Below are 20042 nucleotides of genomic sequence, written 5' to 3' on the forward strand. Positions count from 1 at the left end.
TCAAGTGATCAAGAGCAAAGTAACTTATTGTAATGGACTGCCAGTAGCTGGAAAACAACATATTACTGTTCTTTAGGGGGTTTATTTTCTTCCTTTAATAGAGTAGTGTTCAGGGAATAGGAAAGATCATTTTCAATAATTTAACAATGTTTACAGGCAAGCAAATACACACACACACACACACACACACACACACACACACACCAGGCTACAACCTCCTCCAACCTCGACATCTTTCAGGTAACTTTCTTTCTTCTTTGTGAACTCAGCCTTGCTCATGTCTTCCATGAAACATCTCACATTCTTACTCGCACTTGCTCATGAACATTGGAGAGAATTAACCACATTTATTAATGTTAAAATAATAAACAATAAATACTATAATATTCTGCTCAGGAAGAACCCACTCTAGAGAACCCTCTCAGCAAGAGCTACAAAAAAAAAACCCAAACAAACAAAACTCTCAAGAATTACTTCGTTAGAAATCTGATGTGAATGTTTTTCCTATTTTTAAATGACCTGTACTTAGTTTTGTTTTTACATCTATTTTTGTTGTTAAACACATTAAAAGAAAATAAATGTATTTACTTATTTATAGAATTAATTTATATTGTATTTAATATTTTTTGTTCAAAACACAGAAAAACGTTGGCGGACAAACTGCTTCAAAGCCAAGTCCCTGTTCTTCTTCCCAGCTCCACACTGTCCGTCTTGGTTTCACATGCCCGTGGGGTTGTTTAACCTGTCGCTGCGTGCACTCCCTGGGCTTTGGATATTCTAGCTCAGGGCCATCGCTTGACTGACAGCTGATGTTAGCCGACACCTCGCCTGTTTCTCCCTTACACGCGGCCCGCCAGCACAGAGGAGGTATGGGGCCATTCTCCCAGACCGGGGGCTCATTACCCACAACCCCCCACTCGCACAGGGAACCTCCTGAGGGAGAGGAGAGCCACAACAGACCCCCAGAGAAGAGGGGGATAAATAAAATCTCTGAGTTGTGCTACTGAAGGCTTTGTCGGAACGTATCCAGGTAGCGTCACCAGCAGCCTCCCATAATCCCGCAGACCTGCCAGCCGGCCATGGAGGACCCACGGCACTCAGTTCCTCAATGCCCCATGAGGCTTTGGGCTCTGCTCCCACCCTGCTGTGCTCAGTGCACACATGGCTGAAGCCGTCACACCTGCAAATTCAACTTCCACCGAAGTCATCCGGTGTCTGTAATACAATACACATCGCAATGAAAAAACACATTCTTTTCCTAGCCTACAGCGCATTTTAACGGATTTTCAACAGATGTGAAAGTCTGGACACAGTGTGCAGCACAACAACAAAAATCAAATTAAACAAAGTCATTTCTCCCCACAGTGTGCTGTACTGTTTAAAGTCCTTCCCTCACTAGGACCAGGCAGCACGGGAGAGGTGTCCACACAGGTCATCGCCCGTCAGTGGGGGTAGGCAGGCACACATTTGCACAGACGCTTAGATAAGGTGCAGCATAAAAGCAAAGATGCGAAAATAGCACAATAGCATGGCACTGGAGCCTTAGAACTAATCTCACAGTTAAATTACGTCATGACCTTAAATCTGACACTTTTTGGATTGGGAACCCTTGCACAAATTAGGGATTTTTTTCTTTAAATTAGCACACTACAGTCAGTCACTTTTCAAAGTAGATGTTCACCTTTCCTGTTCTCTGTAATTAGTACTTTTTAAACACTGTATCTATTAGGTTATCCACTAACGCAGTTCGCCCGTAGCGGTGCTAATTCATTTTAACACTCAGAAGTAGGCTACAGCCATTCATCTCTGCCATCAGTACTCTTTAAGTTTATTTTAAATATCAATTTGATTTTGCACATCAATCACAAAGCACTTGAGATGAAGTCCCTTATTAAAACTAGGGCTCTGACTTTTAGAGCGATGTATATGAAATAGCCAAGTGTTTCAAATTCTCCTCGATTTGTTGGAAAAGAGAGTGGACTCTGTTTTGGCAGCTGATTTCAATATAATTTTGGCACCAGCCACTCTGGAGTGGCGTATGAGTACTTTGGAGAATGCATTTGAGAATTAGCACATTAAAAGTGTGTTACCAACACACCCGACCACAGTCCTGCTAGTCGGAATTCAAAAATTGAGTCATCATAGCGGTGTTGATTATTTTAAATGGTGCCAACGATGGGGAGGAATATGCCAAACGAGAGGCTGATTATGGACGTCAATAACTCATCTGGGCTTTGGCTGTGTTCGCCCCAGTTGAGCGATACTGTACTGCCACCTGCTGGCCACCCGCAGAACTCGCCGCTTGTCAGAGTGAATTCCACGTTTTCCTAAGGCTTGATCAAAGCAGACAGAACCGCAGCTGAACAAAATGGACTTCTCCCGCTCAGCGCAGCGAGCCGTTTAGTGGTGCCGTTATGTCAGACACCTTCAATTCTTAATTACACATATAGATAACTAGTTCAACGTCAGAGTCGGACACTCGGAATGATCATTTGGCAAATCCTCTTTTTTGCCCCCTAGAATTCCACGTTCTGTACTAGGTACTTGTCACTGTACACACTCACATGAAGGTGTCACACTGAAGTAAGGAGTCTCTCTCACACACACACACACACACACACACACACACACACACACACACACACACACACACACAGCATTTGTCCCTCCTCTCTTAGCTTTTTTTTTTTTCTGGGGTATTTTATCTAAATGCAAAGCAGGTGAGTGTTGCTCCAGTTTCCTGTAGCGGCAGCTCACTTGTCTGGGTTCTCCCACTGATAAGAGCCCTACTTTACCCCACATAAAAGAGCAGGGTATCATTTGCTTACCCCCTCCTTCCAATAAAGTCCCCTATGCCAGCACACACACACACACACACACACACACACACACACACACACACACACACACACACACACACACACACACACACACACACACACACACACACACATACACACACACACACACATCCAAACAGCGGTCCTATTCCCCCATGCTACACAATACCTGCTCTATTTGGTCCCAATTCAGGGCCAAATTGCAGCTAAAGTTACGGCAAATTTGTTTGGAGGAAGAGCTGGTGTGGGCTGTGTGCTCCAGGGAGCATGGGGGGCCTTGGCGTGGAGAGCAGACACGGCCAGGCCTGAACCCGACACCATGATGCCAACAATGGCCCACTTTCACACGACACAGATGAGTGCTGGTACGCTCAGCTTACAGGTGTTTGGGAAGGGGGGGGCTGTGTCCCTTGCTGGATACACACACACACACAGACAGACAGACAGACACACACAAACACAATATAAACAGACAAACACAGTCAGAAACAAACACTCAGACTTGTGGTTTTGAATGGATGATTCTTGATCAGTGTGTGTGTGTGTGTGTGTGTGTGTGTGTGTGTGTGTGTGTGTGTAGATTTGAGTGTGTGTTCGACAACAGACACAATAGTTTTCCCTGTTAACGTAAGGCAAAAGTTCTCAACTTTGCAAAGGGCTGCTAGCATCAAAACACAAGAACTTTATGATGAAAAACCATAAAGTCGTGTCAAAAGGTGTCATCTCAAAAAAACAAAACAAACAAAACCCCCCAGAACAGCCTGTCCCAGAACTTTACCCTGCATTCTGCGCGCTAATCTTCGCACAGGAATACAGCAGGCCCTGCAAAAGCAGCTCCGGCATCGCCCGCCCAACACGCTCGACACGGTACCCCGAGTGTGTCTCTGTGGAAGCGCTGCACAGCTGTGGAGATCCACACCACTGCACGGAATCACCTTGGCCAGATGGCAAGTGATAACGTGGTTCTTAAAGATATGGATAAAGTGATTACAGAACCTGTTACGCAGGAACGTTAGGACCACCAGTAGAAATAGCTAAATGGGTTCTAGGGTGAATGGTACACACTAGATAAAATCATTGGATTTTTTTTCTTTTTATTGCAACCAACAATTACCTTGCAATTTCGGGTAAAACTGATTTAAATAATTGATTTGAAGACATCGTGGTTACAGCTGTGCAATATTTGTTTCCTAAATAACAACATCAGTGAAGAAGCAGGCATGCCTTCATATTTTTAGCAGACTGTCCTGACATTTCTTTCTCTGACATTTTCATTTATGTCCCACACCCCCAACCCCTGAGAAAGAGTCGAGAAAATGTGTTGAACTTAAATGTTAACTGATCGATACACGCGCTCGTCACCCCCATCTGCTCCCCCTGTTCCTGCCGTCTAAACTGTACCAAAATTAAAATGTGACAAGCGGCAAATGCTAAGGGGTGTGGTGGCGGAACATTTAAAGACGCGTTGGCGCTAAAACAGACAAGTCCTGCTGCATATTATGCATTACCACGGTGCAGGATTAGTGCGACTGTCCTGTTAGCATTCAGTCACACAGCAAGCTCAGGAGAGCGTGTCCTTTAAGAGACACACGAACTGTCCAATTATATTTCCTGCTTTCAACGCGCTATGTAGCGGGAGGGGTAATGACAAAGACAGAGTGGGAGAAATGAAGAGACGGAGAGGGAGGTGGGAGTGATAGAGTGGGAGAGAGATAGACAGAGCGAGAGCAAGAGACAGGTAGAGAGAGAGAGAGAGAGAGAGAGAGAGAGAGAGAGAGAGAGAGAGAAATTACGCCCCATATTTGAGCCCAATTTCTCCCAACTATATGGGAAACAAACAGCTGATTTTGCCTTTGCAAAAATCTGGACGCATATGAGTGTTAAATCGGCATTGTGGTATGAAAACAGGAAATGGTTATGTGAGCGGAGCGTGGGGACACAAGCTGTCGAGTCTCTCCTCTGATACCTGGCACACTTCACTGTCCCTCTTCACGGAGTGTGTGAGAATGCAGGCCTGTGTGTGAGCACCCATGTGTGTGTGTGTGTGTGTGTGTTTGTGTGTGTGTGTGTGTCTGCGTGTGTGTGTGTGTGCGCGTGTTCCAAGCTCCTTACAAGGAAGGCACAGATGCTCCTCTGAGGAGACTCCCACTCGAAGCAGCTGTTAACGTAGCAGGCAGCGTTGAACAGGACCATGAAGCAACGTCTCACCCGGTTGAAGTTACGCAACAGCAGCTGGTAGGGAGAGAGACAGGGTTCAGTCACGCCTCGCTCCAACACCTGGAGACGCGGGACGGGGCGTGGGCCGGAGCGCTCGTCCTGCCCTCCGCAGCGGGAACTCTGTCCGTTCTGCCGCGAGCCGTCCCGTCAGCGTGAGTGAGCAGAAAAGTTACTTCAGGACAAACAGTGATCGGTCCGCATAATAAATCTTCATCAACCTGGTTTGCACCACAATTACGAAACAAGTCCTGAAGCTTAAATACAGCTTGAGGTAAGTGCTTGTTGGCAGGAGTTACGTCAGCATTGGCACAAGGGCAGCTGCACGGAAATACCCGAAAGAGCTTCCCCCACCAGGCCCCATGCTGGCCTTGGCATACGGTCCCAGACTGGAAAAGCACTATCGTCCCATGGCATTGTCTTCTAAGAATAACACCGGAACACTGAGCCAAGCTTCAATGACATTTCAGTCAGTCAGAGAATACAGTCAACGAACAAGCAGGGGGATCTTACAGTTTCACAGGCATTAAAGACGGAGCTGTTCCTTCCTTTTACTCTGGAGTGCGCTTCGTATTTCAGAATTAGTCCGAACTGCAAATGGCTGTTGCTTTCGGGTGTCCCTACCAAGATGAAACACACCCAGCCTGGTAATGGCTGCTACCTCGAGAGGCTTTGATCATGGCAAATGCGTGTGTTTACTTTGCCAGACTCAGAGCGTGCTCCCTACCTTTTAACTAGCCTATCCGGTGGGCCATTTAGGACCAATCAAACCAGCGTAAATGAGGGGTGAAATAAGACATAAGCTACAGAAAAGTACATAATACTGCCATATGACATTATGGAGATTGCCCTGACAAAATGTGCACTATTAGCATCTATCAAAAGTTTCAAAGCAAAGATGGCAGAAAGTAGCTCTGTTGTTTGGTGAATTTGATTTTCAAATGTCCTTTAGCTACCATTGCTCTGGCCTCTCAAAGCTCATTCTGTCTCACTCTCCTAGTTGAGGAGGCACGTTTTCATATGTGCACACACACACACACACACACACACACACACACACACACACACACACACACACACACACACACATACACACACACACACACACACACACACACACAGGCCCACTTAAAAAGGCAAAACAGCCTAAGAGAGTGACAAGTGCCAAACGTACACTTGTTGGAACTCAGAATACCGCCACTGTTCAGTGAACTCCTTGCAAGGGTGTGTGTGTGTGTGTGTGTGTGTGTGTGTGTGTGTGTGTGTGTGCGCGCGTGTGTCAGTGGCAGGTCTGATTTGGGACAGCCCCTCCGATTCAGCTCTTTGTCCGAGGGGGGACACATTGAGAAAGCCGACAATGAAGTCCTCTACAGCTGTGGCGTAAAAGGGCCACACTAAGGGATGGGCAATCTACTTATGCATCCCCTCAACTGACAGCATGACATTTCTATTCACCAGCTCCAGAGGAGAGGAGAGAGAGAGAGAGAGAGAGAGAGAGAGAGAGAGAGAGAGAGAGAGAGAGAGAGAGGGGGGGGGGGAGGGAGGGAGGGAGGGAGGGAGGGAGAGGGTAATGCTGCTGTACTGTGTGGCAGACGTATTCTGTTCTGGGATCAGTGAGAAGCGTGGAGTGTAAGTCAGGGCTGGGCCGTCTTGGTACCTGTTTGGAAACACGAGGCTCCTCTTCAATATACTTCTGCTCGATGGGTATCAGCGTCCTGAGACCGGCTTTCACCTGCAGGTAAACGCGCAGTTAGCACAAAGAGCACGGGGAGGCATGGAAATGGGCGTGGCTGAAGTAAAGGGGCGTGGCTGGAGCCCGTGACGCCGCTGATGTCATTCCCTCCCTCCATTTCATCCGGCGCACAGCCGGCGTCTCCCGCGCTCTCGCCTAAAATGGTGGCCACGGCGCTCGCGGCGATGCACGCAACCCGCACACAAAAGGCGAAGGAGACGGGAGCCTTCGGTAATTAACAGGAAAATGAGAATGAAGGAGGGGGCATCGCGTGTTGAGGCGACAGGAACAAGCAGTGGAACAAACAGAAAAATGACGGCGAGAGCCGGTTAGCAGAAACAGAGAGGGACTTACAGCGTTATAAATCACATCCATTTCGAGAAAGATGACCCCTTTGGTTGGCACTGTCATCTCCTTGCTTTTCAAGGCATAAGCTTTCCGCTCACCATTTTGGATCTGTGGGAGAGGGACATGACAGCCGTCTGTCTGGCAATACCCAGCTGAATACGCTCCCGGCGTGACCTTTGACCCCCAGCTGCTGCATCTGACAGAGAGCCCAAAACAACTGTAGCGACTCTGACAAGTACCTGTTCATTATGGCCCGACCACTGTCAGCTGCAAATGAACTATCCTGGGGGAAGAGCCTGGGAGCATACATTACACACTCTACATTTTCTCTTTCTTTCTTTCTAAGTGGGCTTGGTTTTAACAGCCTCCGCCTGCTTTTCTGACTTCAAGGTATAATGGCTAAAAATGGTGTCTGATATTCATTATTTTAAAAAAAGAAAGAAAAAAAAAAAAACCTGTTTTGATTTGAGTTGCGAGCTGATCTGTCTGTTTTTAGTGCATGCTAAGGTCCAGATTTATTTTATTATTTTTTTGCGGCGGGGTGGAGAGAGCAGACACTGGGACTCACACTCAGCAGCGGAATGGACACCTTGCCCAGGAAGTCAGCGCTACGGTCGCGATCTTCATCGTATACGGTGACCTCCAACACAGAGTGGATGTCTTTCACATTGCTGTGTTGAAAGACAAAATCAAGACAGGGAGGAGAAAGAAAAGAAGTCATTGACTAATATTAAACATCGAAAAGATCTTTGAAGTCATGGCCAAAAAAAAAAAAAAAAACCGGATTCATTTAAAGCCTTGGTGGCCGTCTCCATTGTATGAGGGTTAAAAAAAGATGCTGTGATTCTCCCTTTGAAATGCTATCTTTGAAAAGTAGGCTAAAGAGAGGAAGAAAATGAGGTTATTCTTAAAGAGACGGGCACTCCAAGGAGAGGCTAGATTACCCAGCTTTCTGTGGGAATTCACAAATGAATTTCCAGCCAAGCAGATTGGAAGATTATGAAAAAACATCAATGGAACAACGTTTAGATTCTGAACTAATATGAGAAATTATGTATGGCACATTACCATACGGTAACATGATTGAACTTGCCAAGGTTATATAATTTCATCCAGAGGTTAATCTTGGTCCTCAAGGAAAAAAGTTTACTTATATGTAAAAGGTCCGTGTAGAGCTATGGACATAAAACTAAATTAATATGATACTTGCAGGAATTTAAATGTTCTTCAGCACTTAATTGTAATTTTTATTGAACATAATTCAGGTTTTAAATATGGTACAAATTAGTACAAATTAAGTGACTGAGAGAACGCAAGAATGCGTATTTATTTGCATGAGATTGAAGAGCTATCGGGTTCACACAGCAAAACGTGTGTATTGATGTGGACTCTAAATGCCATCTGACACTCACAACATGAAGACTTTGTTCCACTCAGGGTTGAGGTTCTTGTACACGGTGTGTGTCTGCAATCGGTCGTTGCTAAGTTCCACAACACAGAAGGGGTCACTCTTGCCTGTGAGGGAGAGACACACACACACACACACACACACACACATTAACTTTATCAGCTATGGGCCTGTTTTATCTGTTGCCTGTTGCACTGAGAGTACTGGAGCCTCGCTGTGTGATTAAGGTGTGGGTGTGCTAGGCCACAGGGCTACATGACACCACACCACCTTCTTAGACACACCGCACACCCTCCTCAGACACACCACACCACCTCCTCAGACGCAACACACCCCCTCCTCAGACACACCGCACCACCTCCTCAGACACGCATGCTGGCCTCAGGAGTATCTTTGCTGATGTGGTCATTTCTGGCCTGTCTGTAGTGTCACAGCTTCACGCTGTAGTGATATGTTGACTCAAACACAAACAAAAAACAAATTCCTTTTAGTTCCTTTTAATTCTGTTTTAGAACAGTTTAGTGAAAAATGTCACAGTAAAATGGATAGATACTGATCCAACTTACATTTAAATTTTTTATTTTTATATTAATAATGTGTAAATATATTTCCATTAATGGCTTGTGCTTTGTTATCCACATATAAAACACATCCTCAGCTAGATTTTCAATAAACAAATCAGTACTTAGATATAAATACATATTCTAAGTATATTCATTATTAAATAGTGTAGTTTGCAAGTGCTACACAGCAATTTAAAATGAATATTAAATGCACACACTGAGGATAACACTAACTTCAGGGAATATTTTAAAAAAGTGTACCAAACATGTTTCAAATTATCATAAGCAGGGAACTCTAGAGATATTAAATCAGAAATGTGGCCGATATCCTATAAAAGTAGCTATTAAAATATATCAGTCTATATATCAGTTTATATCAGTCTTTTAAAAGGTCCAGTTCATTCCCATGACAAAACTAAAACAAACTCTGAATTTAAGATTTGATTTCAACTTTTAACAAAACAACCCGGCAGCATTTTATTGTTTGTAAAATAAAAGAAAATGTTTTTTACAAGATGTGTGAGAAACAACAAAATTGTTGCGGTATTCCCATAATGGAAATGATATTTTCCTGTTCATAATATCACAAGATAAAATAAACCTGAGACTCCTGTAAGTTCCAAACGCCACAGCGGAGGAAGGGTCTGTGCACGGGTTTCCAGCAGGTGAATAAAAGACTGAACTGGAAAGCTGATAAAAATGGCATGACAAAGGCAGGACATTTAGTTGATGTACAGAATAAATGTCACTGTGATCAATGGAAAGTCTTGGCTGTCACAAGCCATGTCAGCTGCTGCAACCCATCGATTGGGTAGCACTGGATAAGTTCATCTTTGTTATCAGTTCTTGTAGTTGCAAAATATTCACTTTAAACCCAAATACTATAATTACTGTGACTGAGACGTTCGTTTGTGCATTGTGCGCGCGCGCGCGCACACACACACACACACACACACACACACACTATTATTATGCCTGCGGTGCTATTCTGAACGTAAATGATTATCAAGCATAGTACAGACTGATGAGTTTTAATTTGCCAAAAGCGTGTTGCAAACAGCCAACTAGCATTTGAAATACCTGCAACACAAATATGCAAATAAAGTCTTAGAAAATCCCTGAATGACATCTAGTGGCTCCACAAATAACCTGGATAAATTAAAACAGCATTTGTAAATTAGTCTCCAGACCTTTGTAATTGTACACAAACATTAGATTTATCTGTCTAAACAGGTTCATAATATGCAGGGGGGTTTTTTAACTACGCAGAATGAAGGAGCCTTATGCATTTATGTTAATGCTCAAATTATTGCAAACTGATAGACAGAGAAATATACCGACAAACCGCGTACCCTTGCGCTGTGGCGTGCTACGGCTCCGCTTATGACACACGGTCGTCCCTGGCGACGAACTCTGACCTTGTTTGTGAGGCGGCTGTCTGGGCGAATTTCATGCTTTTGCCTCGGATGGAAGTTTGACTCTCCAGGTGTGGCTGACGAGACACCAGCCACAGCTTCATTTTGGGCAAACACACCCTCGACCGGCGAGATGAGTTCAACCTCATTTTGGCTCCAATTTGACCGGCCCCGTGCAAACGTACGAGCGCAGTAATTACATTTTTCAGGTCTGGAAGGCATCTTAAATGAAATCCGTGAGCATATTATGCAGGAGTCTCCACACAACAGCCACATCCAGTCATTCTGTGAATGTACTTGCTGCCTCCCTGCACACCACACACAGTCGTGTCTGATTAATCTTCCGACAACCTTCTGAAGATGAGCTCGGAAAATTTTAAACAACAATTATGGTATCAAATAGGTATTCGTGAGTGCTGTTGGTATGAACCGTGTTTTCGTATTCCCAAGGCTGTATAGAAATTTTAGCCCGTCTGCATTTTGAATATTACAAGTGCTGGTGGTAATACAGGCTCAGTCGGGTTCAGTCAGATTTGCGACAGGCGCGATTGCATAACGCGACTCCGTCGAGGGGGAGCGAGTGCTGGAGGTGAGCGCCCCTGAATGGGTCAGACGGGTGAGCCGAGCCCCTTCTCCCTAAACACTGTTGGTTTTACACACTCTTCTCATTAATCCTGCTGGACTAGAGAGGAGGCACTCCAGATAAACGCCTCAATTAATTTCAATGAAGAACAGGCAGGCAGAGAGAGAGAGAGAGAGAGAGAGGGAGGAAGAGTGTTGTAAGGAGCAAACCAAACCGCTCTACACTGGAGTGCAAGCGAGGTAAAACAGAGAATGAGAATCCATTTAGATCTCTCTTTTTTTTCTCGTCCCCCCCTCAAATCCCGCTCCCTCTTTCTTGGGGCCGGGCTCCTGTCTCTGCTGAGCTCTCTATTAGAGGAGGCACTGTTCCGTGGCCCGTAACCTTGTTGGCTGACGCCTCCGTGCCAGGGCCGTGTGAGACAGAGGGTCCCTGGGCGGTCCACGCCTTTTCTGGGGGGTGGAAGCTGCCGCCTTTATGGCGGGAAGGGAGTGTGAAACCGGAGCTCCGGTCCCCTTGGGAACGCCGGACCGCGCTCCAAGGTCAACTGAACGGGACCAGACCCCTGGATGGGGGGTGGTGGTGTTGGTGGGGGGAATTGGGGGGTTCGGTTGGAGGGGTTTAGGGGTTAGAGGGGGTTGACTGCCCAGCTGTCACACGCACTGGAGAAAATGAGTGTGTGTGTGTGTGTGTGTGTGTGTGTGTGTGTGTCTAGGAAAGGTTCCTGTCCATTGACCTAGTCTTAATTAAGGATATGGTTATAGACATAGTGGTAGTATAAAGAAACCGCACACACCCCCATGCACACAGAGAAGCTGAGAATGTGAGGAACGACTCCACCTTTAACGCGATACTGCTATTCTCCACTCACCCTTCACAGCACAGTAAATTACACTGCCAATCTTTGCACCTTTTTAAAGTGTTCAGCGGCTGTAAAGTAAATAGGCATTAAACCAAATAGGATCGCAACACGTTAAGAAGAAGCCAGACATGCTCAAACACAGCAGACGCCATCCTGGACGGCTCGCGGCTCCCACAAATACAACCTTCACAAAGGCCACAGGGCACCTTCCAGCAAACTCCTGCAGAAGGAGTTCCATTCGATCAGACTGAAGGATGACTCCAGCAACGAGGTCACGCAGTTGCTGTGGGACTCACAAATGGTTTTTCCCTCCCATTCCTCTTTCAGCAAAACAAATGCAGATGCACATTTTGCTCGCGCTGGTCGGGTATTAGCCTGCAGGGAAACCACGGACTGCGCTAAGTGTTGTTAATGGTCTTGTCTCTCCCTCTCCGAATAGAGAGCAGCGCTCTGCGTCTGCTGCAATGTCTTTTCAACCCCATAATACACAAGGCCTGGAAACTAGGCCTGTCCACGGCAGACTTAATTAAAAGGGAGAATTAATGGAACAGGAACAGAAGCGTGGGAAAATGTGTCAGCCATACAGCGGGCAGAAAAGTGCCTTCCATCCATTAATGGAGAGCTGAAAACATCAACTTCTTATTACTCCTTTGTTGCAAGGACAAATGAATCTTTATCTCAGTCACTGGACATATCTCAGATACCACATTATAAGGTATGTGTGTGTGTGTGTGTGAGTGAGGGACACACAGAGAGAGAAAGAGTGTGTGTGTGTGTGTGTGTGTGTGTGGCCTCACCTGTAACGTCAGCTGCCATCAGTCCCTCTGCCCGAATGACTTTCACCTGCACAATGCCCACGTCCTTAATATTGTTGAAGGATCTCAGGAGACTCTGGAGGGGTGAGAGTGTGGCCTGGCTGATTAATGTCAGAGGGCTGGAGAGCTCCTTGCCCGGCTGGCTCATGCACGACGAACGCATGCACGACGAACCCACGGGTTGCTGTGTGCATGCGTGCAAGGCACAGGCCTGATTAAGTCGTATATTGAATTTAAATGGCAGTCAGATATGCAAACCTCTCACTCTCTCTCCTATCATGAGCACACACACATAAAAAAACAACAACAACAAAAAAACATCATGCGAGAAGTGAGGACGTGTATACGGACCCGAAAGCAAAGATGGAGAAAGGAAAACGTTAACTGTGTGCTTCCGCTGGTACGGACAACATAGGTCAACTAAATCTGTGCCTGGGGCTTATTTGGACCAAAATATATATTTTTGAAAATCATTTCGAAAAATCATTTCGAAAAAAAAACCAAAAACAACTTTATTTATATTAAAAAAAGAAAGGAAGGAAAAAGCAGTACCTTCTTGTGATAGCGTATGCCTGTGCAGGCATGTGTGCTGTGTCAAGGTCCATGTTAGTGTCATTCAGGAAGCCTGCACGAGCCACCCACATATCAGCCCGCAAACCATGGCACCAGCCACCCATCCACACCTGGCCCTGCTTCCCATAGCGCCATTAGAGTCGTCAGCAAATAACAGGCTTTAGACGGGCTTAGGCTGCGCAGAGTCACGGGACCGTCCAAAGCCTCTCTGAGACTTATGATTTATGACGGAGCCAATTACACTGCTCCAGATAAAAGCCATTCATTCAGAGAGCATCCCCTACTTAACTGCTCCTTTGTGTGTCCATTGGAACATTAAAAAGGGCTGACATTTAGTGCTGATGTTGCATCAGACACAGGCTACATGCTCTCTGGTGGGTGTGTGTGCGTGCGTGTGTGTGTGTGTTCTCAATCAGGACATACAGCAAGTCTATAACCATTTAAAAAATATATTTAACATTGAAATCTGCATATATATATATATATATATATATATATATATATATATATATATATATATATATATATATATATATATATATATATATAAAAATTCCCACATACACACTCAGCTGATCAAATGTTGGGGTCCTCATTCCACTGATGGAAAGCTAAAGCAAATGCCTGCACAAAAGGACCCACAGCCAAGACCCAGAAGTCCGGATGGGCTTTTAAAGCTCTGCTAACCTTCTTCACTTCAATTTACTTTTCTTTCTGCCAACAACCCCCCCCCACACACCCAACTCAGAGGAGTAATTATAATTTGAATTTTTCAAGTCGGTGCCTTAATTCATTATGAACTCTGACTGCCTCCACTTTTTATGAGCAATACTATGGTGTTAAAAAAATCCTCTGATAGCAGACTGGTGGAGAGTGCGAGAGAGAGAAAATTTCTCTTTCCACATAACATTAATGCATGATTTCACTTCAGATTGTTATTTATGATTATTGTGACCTTGGGGGGGGGGGGAATGTTAGATATTTTTTGGGGAAAGGCAACAGCATTTTTTTATAAAAGAGGAATGTCTCATAGCTCTATAGACCACAGCATAGGCAAAAAAAAACTCTGGAGATGAGACTTCTTTATGTTTTTAATGAAAAGACGAAGAATTTTTTTTCCCACACTCCCAGAGGGCAACAGTGCTTGGCAAAGCGGGGCAGTACAGGGCAGGACACACACACACACACACACACACACACACACACACACACACACACACACAGCATCCCCCCCCCCCCTTAAAGCAGGGACCACAAGCTGGAGGAGGGGAAAGTGGCGGGACTGTGTCATGATTGACAGCTTGTCACCATGACGTCTTATTCCATCTCCGTCGTGGAGAAAATGAATGTCACTGTGCGGAGCCTTATGACTTGCTGTCATCTCGCCGGCGCTCACCTTTTATCAATGCTCTAAATAACATTTCAAGCCCACCGTCTCCTGCCGGACAATCCGGTCAGGGGACATTAAATCGGATGACTGTGAAATGTCATAATAAAAATGGAATGCTAACAGCTTCCCTCCTCCCTCTTCTCTCATGCTTTCCTTTCTTTGCTCTTTCCTTCTACGTCCTCACGCACGCACACACGCACCAGTGCATTTGTCTGATCTCTGATTTTAAAGTGCGAGACAGGGCGATGTGGAATTGGGTGCCACCACTTGAGCAGAGGTCACCCCGGCCCTGACGCCCATTAATGTCCATTACGCACGGGTTCCCCACACTCTCTGCATCCCCTTATTCAAATGCATAATTCCTGCCCGCTTGCCAACAACAGCCGAGCTGCCCTGCTCCCATCACAAAAAAAATTAATAAACCCACATATCGTGAAATAAGAGAGATTTTCAACGTGGGGTCTTCTCTCAGGCCTTGGATTTGAATTCAGCGTTCTCCTCAGATTATTGAGCATTCCAAGAAGGGTTAATCGTGAAAACAGCCAAAGCTGAGATGACTAAACCACCAATGGGAAAAGAGCCCCCAAACCCATAACTCATCACAGAAGTTAGCATTTCTTTTAAGAAAATGATGGAAATAATGACCTTCAAATAAAAAATATCAAAGTAAAACCCGATGAAAACAAGCGAACCAAGCGAAATAGTCACTCGGCAAGCGATGATCATTGCACTAAACAGGCTGCTGAGGTCTCGGTGAATCCTCAGGTGTGGGTGCTTTGTCTGCTCCGCCCAGAGCTCTAAATGAGAGCATTCGAGGTGTGTTGTGACCTCGCGGTGACGGGTAGACAACCCTTTTAGCGACAGACGTCTTCACTCGGCTTCGTGGCCATTAGCGCACCCTGACGAGGCAGTCCGCCACCCCGCCCTGTTCACTCCGTATGCAAACAGCTGAAAGTCATCTGATATGCCTTCACCACTTTAATGATGTGCGTGAAGCCGGCACCGCAAAGCTACATTAGGAGATTTAATTGCGTTCCTTGCTAGCCCACGCACGCTCCCGCCCCACCCCCCGACGGCACAGACAGTTTAAGAAAAGAGCATCTGCGGCTTTGACGCGTCGCCGTTTACCTCCACACACACACACACACACACACACACACACAGGCTGACACTTCCTCTTATGTGCTTTATTAGCGTGGTGGACATCAGTGGCCGTGGGTTAGCGCTTCACGCCGCCAGCGCTGACGACCGGCGCTGGGCGCTTTAATTCACGCGGCCATCCTCGTCGATTTGACGGCGATAGAGCGGCTGAAGGCGTTTGAAACCCCCCCCCCCCCCCCCCAATCTCTCTCCATCCTCATCCTCATCCCCTTTCCAGCCCTAGATGGAGGCACCACCCAGCCTGAGCTAATCTGCTGAAGGACTAGTGCACAGCATTAGCGCTAGCACTTCATGTTATCTGCCCGGCTTGATAAGGTACGTCTTTATTAACCAACCCCCCACCCACCCACCTTTAAAAGGGTGTCAAGCAGGGAAAAGGGAATATGTTAATAGTGGGGACAAATTAAAGCCCCCTATTTCAAATCCAGTCATTTCTCCCATCTCTCCCACCAGGCATATCTGTCTCCATCGGACTGCAGGCTAGGGTGCTAATGAATGCCTAGATGCACAGAGGGAGGGGGAAGGAAGAGTGCGGAACAGAAAAGGAGAGCGAGAACAAGGATGGGGGAGTAAAATATCTATCCTTTACCAGGGGTGGGGTGGGGTGGGGTGGGGGGCGGCGACGACTAGACTTCTGCAAGGTGAAATAGCTTTTCTTTTCATTTCGCACACACACCCTTTCCAGCTCTCCATCCATACCCTGACACCCCCCCCCCCCCCCCATCCTCGGCAAGTTCGTCCACCAAACCTCGGTCTAAGAGCTCCCCCCTGTGGGCATGGGAAACAACTGCAGCGCCCGGTTAGCGCGGCGGCGCTGGCCACCAGGCCTTGGTGCTTGGAATCGTGGGTCGACCACCAGGCCTGCACAAGGCTCCCGCTGCTGTTCCGCCAGTGGTCATGCGCACCGACCAGCACACCCTTCCACGTCCAGCAGAATTCCGTTACTGTGGACTCTGGACAGCCCCAACCACTGCAACCCGGAGCAGCTAGCACCACTAGCGCACCCAGCTAGCGGTCCGTACTGGGCTGGCGACAGAGAGAATGCCTCAGAACCTTAAAGCCGGAGAGAGAGCTCGGAAATCCCAGGGTTTCATCTGTACCGTTACACGAGAGAGCAGATGCATCAGAGGTGGTTAGGAGGCCGACATGCGCCTCTCTGTTCCAGCCTTGCCCACCACCCCCACCCTCCCTATTGGCATGTAAAGAAGCAGTGGAGAGCGGCAAATGGCGGCGAGCAAAGGGTTAACGGCCCAAAGACAAAGAGGGAGGCTGGAGCCATTGTACAGGCTTAAGGACTGAGGGGCTCAGGGGCCATGCAGGGCGAAAGGCCCCCACACAGGGGCACTGGGCCCTTTCAGGCCCAGCCTTTCATCAGCATACCCAGCCTCAAAAGAGCCTGTCACTGGCCCCCACTACCCGCACTGTCCTAATCAGCTCCTCTCCTTCTGTCTCTCTCCCCTCTTCACTCCTCATCCCTCTCTTCAGAAAGCACGGGAGGCCCGATCCAGTGCTCTCTGGGCCTGAACCAATCTACGGCCCCCGAGAGGTTGCGCAGCTCTGAAAAGGAGGTCACGTCACAGAGGTGCTGCCGGGTCTGAGAACGAGGCACCAGTGGGGACGTTCTCCTCTGTGCACAGCTCAGTGGATGTATATGTGGAGCAACACGTGCACAATAGAGGGCTGGGGTCAGCTCAACGTATAAACGAGCTTTAGTTTCTCTGCTTAAATTCTAACACTCACCCTTCTACAGCGTACAGGGGCGGTTTGTCCTCAAACAGCACATACGGAGCTACTGGCACACGGTCCGGGCCAACCCTCCTCTGATCCAGAACCTGTAGCCCTACTAATGACTGCAGCTGGCTGTTCTGACGTGCTTCAGTAAATACTGGCCCAGAATCGGGGTCGGGGTAGGGGTGGAACGGCGGCTGATCTGCGTGCGAGGAGGTGCGCGCCTGAGCTCACGTATCTGTGGAGGATCTCTTTCCTCTCGCGCGGGTCATCCAGGACGTTGACGGACAGGTCCGCGATAGAGACGGCGGCCGAAGCGGTGAGGGTGACCAGCAGTGCCAGTGTTCCCTCGCCCTCCTCCAGAGAGAGGTCCAGCCTGTGCGTGCATTCCTTAGAGAGCAGAGAGATGTCCACCTGACACCTGACACACACACACACACACACGCACGGATTACGGTCATTATTGTCTTCAGCACAGAAACACCAGGCACAAATTGTACCTGATAGGTCTGAGTCACATCCAGTACCACAATACATTATTCATCCTCACTTTGGAAAGCGGAGAGAGAGCGAGAGAATTCCACTGGAATGTACTGCCAAAGGAAGCTCTGTGACCACTCTCTCTGTCTTTTCCTGCAGTCAAGTGACAAGCTCAGAGTCCTACGCGAGCACCAGTCCGGCCGGACCACCGTGTATGTAATGGAAGCCACGGCGATCACGATTCAGGAGGTAATGTGGACATCAGCAGGGGCCAAGCAAGTCCAGCCAGGCGACTCGAGGAGATGAGCATTTAAGGAAGGAGGAGTAGCCAATTACAATGAAGGCAACCGAAACCATTCAGACATGCCACCTCTGTGAATGGGAACATAGCAGGTTGCTTGGTCAGTTCTGCTAAGACATTTCTCTCTTCCCATTGCCAACAGCTCCCCTGTCTCTCATTTAATGGGGTCTTGCCTGGTACAGAAACGTGTGTGTGCACAACACACACACACACACACACACTTCATGGCCTTTTGGACAGCTTTATCTGCAGAGACTGAACCTCCTAAATGGAGGCTCTATAAATTTTGATGCTTGCTATGGGAAGCGGAGGATGGGCTGTAAAATCTCTAAAGCGGCATGTTTCGGCACGACTAGGCACCATTAGGGCGGCGCTCATCTCTGAAGTGGCCAGGAGGAGTCTGGGTCCTCTATAATGGCTGAGAGATGAGGGAGGAATCTGGACTTTGTGGCTGGCTACACTGAACTCTACCCACTACAGTGTTTGCACTGGTCGTTCATGAGTTATTTTCCTACGGAAGCCATAATGCTGCAATGGCAATCTAAGATAATTTTTCCTCATGAAGTGAAGTGTCAAACGCTAAATGTCGTATAGCGTGCAGGGTAGCCTGACTGATCACATCCTTTGAGAGGATATCGCATTTTGGCGGTGACCACATTGCCGTAGTAATGGAGCAGCCTCCTGCAACTGCCTCTCCTTCGTAAAAGACAAGCAGCCCACTGGCGTGGATAAGGAGACCAGTTAGACACCAGTTAACCACCCGTTAACCACCAGCGTGTTGAAGTGTGACAACATGCTGAAGAATGAATGTAGAGACCAACAGCAGAACTCACCTGCCCATGAAGTCATCTCTCTTCCCTGCATCTCTGTCCCAAAGAGTGATGTCAATAACACCTCCTCGCTCATCGTACAAGTGGAAGTCAAACTGCTCCCTCCACTGAGGGTTCAACGTTTTGTGAATCGTCTGGGGGGGGGGGTCCACACAACAAAAGGATATGGCTGCGTTTGTGTGTGAGTGTGTGTGCGTGGGGGGGGGGGGGGGTCTCAGGAGGAAACCGTAATGAAAAGCCATTAAATCTTGATAAACACTGACAACAGCAACGTCAATTATTAGTTATGATTTCTGTATATGAAACTGACTAAGTTCTGAGGCTGGAAGCACTGTGAGCATCTAAACTTCGGGAAAGGTCTCTTAGGGGTTACCTTGCTTTTGTATTTCTGGTGACCCATCTTGAATTTGACATAGGGGTCACTAAGGCCATTAGCATCCATGGGCTGCAGATTACGGCCCTCGATCAGACTGATGCTGACGATTCCCCTCCACAGCTGGGCTTTCCTGTGAATATCTGATAATCTCAGACTCTGGTGCTGTCCCATAAAAACACACACACACACACACACACACACAGAGAGACATTGATATAAATTTCCGTGTAATTTTACATATAATCAGACACAAACACCAAACATCATTTATAGACTTTGCTGGAAATGAACATGAAACTGCATTGTAAAAACACAAAAATGAGGGTCTTATTCAGAACACAGCACTCATCAAACATGTACACACACACATGTGCACAGACACAGACACACGAACAGCTGTACACACACTATGGCAACCATTGCTGC

General features: G+C 47.1%; 1 protein-coding gene across 10 annotated transcripts in view; it reads right to left on the bottom strand.

Annotated features, from left to right (window-relative positions):
- The window catches only part of mctp1a (multiple C2 domains, transmembrane 1a), a 114454-nt gene that overhangs the window by 31999 nt on the left and 62413 nt on the right, over positions 1 to 20042 (bottom strand). For 9 of the 10 annotated variants that reach the window (XR_003410367.2, XM_035529705.1, XM_035529706.1 and 6 more), the window contains 9 exons: positions 19614 to 19778; positions 19244 to 19374; positions 17864 to 18050; positions 12760 to 12853; positions 8547 to 8649; positions 7703 to 7805; positions 7141 to 7242; positions 6712 to 6786; positions 4953 to 5072 (listed from right to left, as the gene is read on the bottom strand). Coding sequence is in view for 9 of the 10 variants with exons in the window: in XM_035529705.1 (XP_035385598.1) it covers positions 4953 to 5072; positions 6712 to 6786; positions 7141 to 7242; positions 7703 to 7805; positions 8547 to 8649; positions 12760 to 12853; positions 17864 to 18050; positions 19244 to 19374; positions 19614 to 19778 (1080 nt within the window). In the remaining variant the exon portion in view is untranslated. The remainder of the gene's footprint in view (positions 1 to 4952; positions 5073 to 6711; positions 6787 to 7140; positions 7243 to 7702; positions 7806 to 8546; positions 8650 to 12759; positions 12854 to 17863; positions 18051 to 19243; positions 19375 to 19613; positions 19779 to 20042) is intronic. The other variant, XM_035529707.1, reaches the window with a different exon arrangement.

This window comes from Electrophorus electricus, chromosome 9 (genome assembly GCF_013358815.1).
Source record: "Electrophorus electricus isolate fEleEle1 chromosome 9, fEleEle1.pri, whole genome shotgun sequence".
Taxonomy (NCBI): domain Eukaryota; kingdom Metazoa; phylum Chordata; class Actinopteri; order Gymnotiformes; family Gymnotidae; genus Electrophorus; species Electrophorus electricus.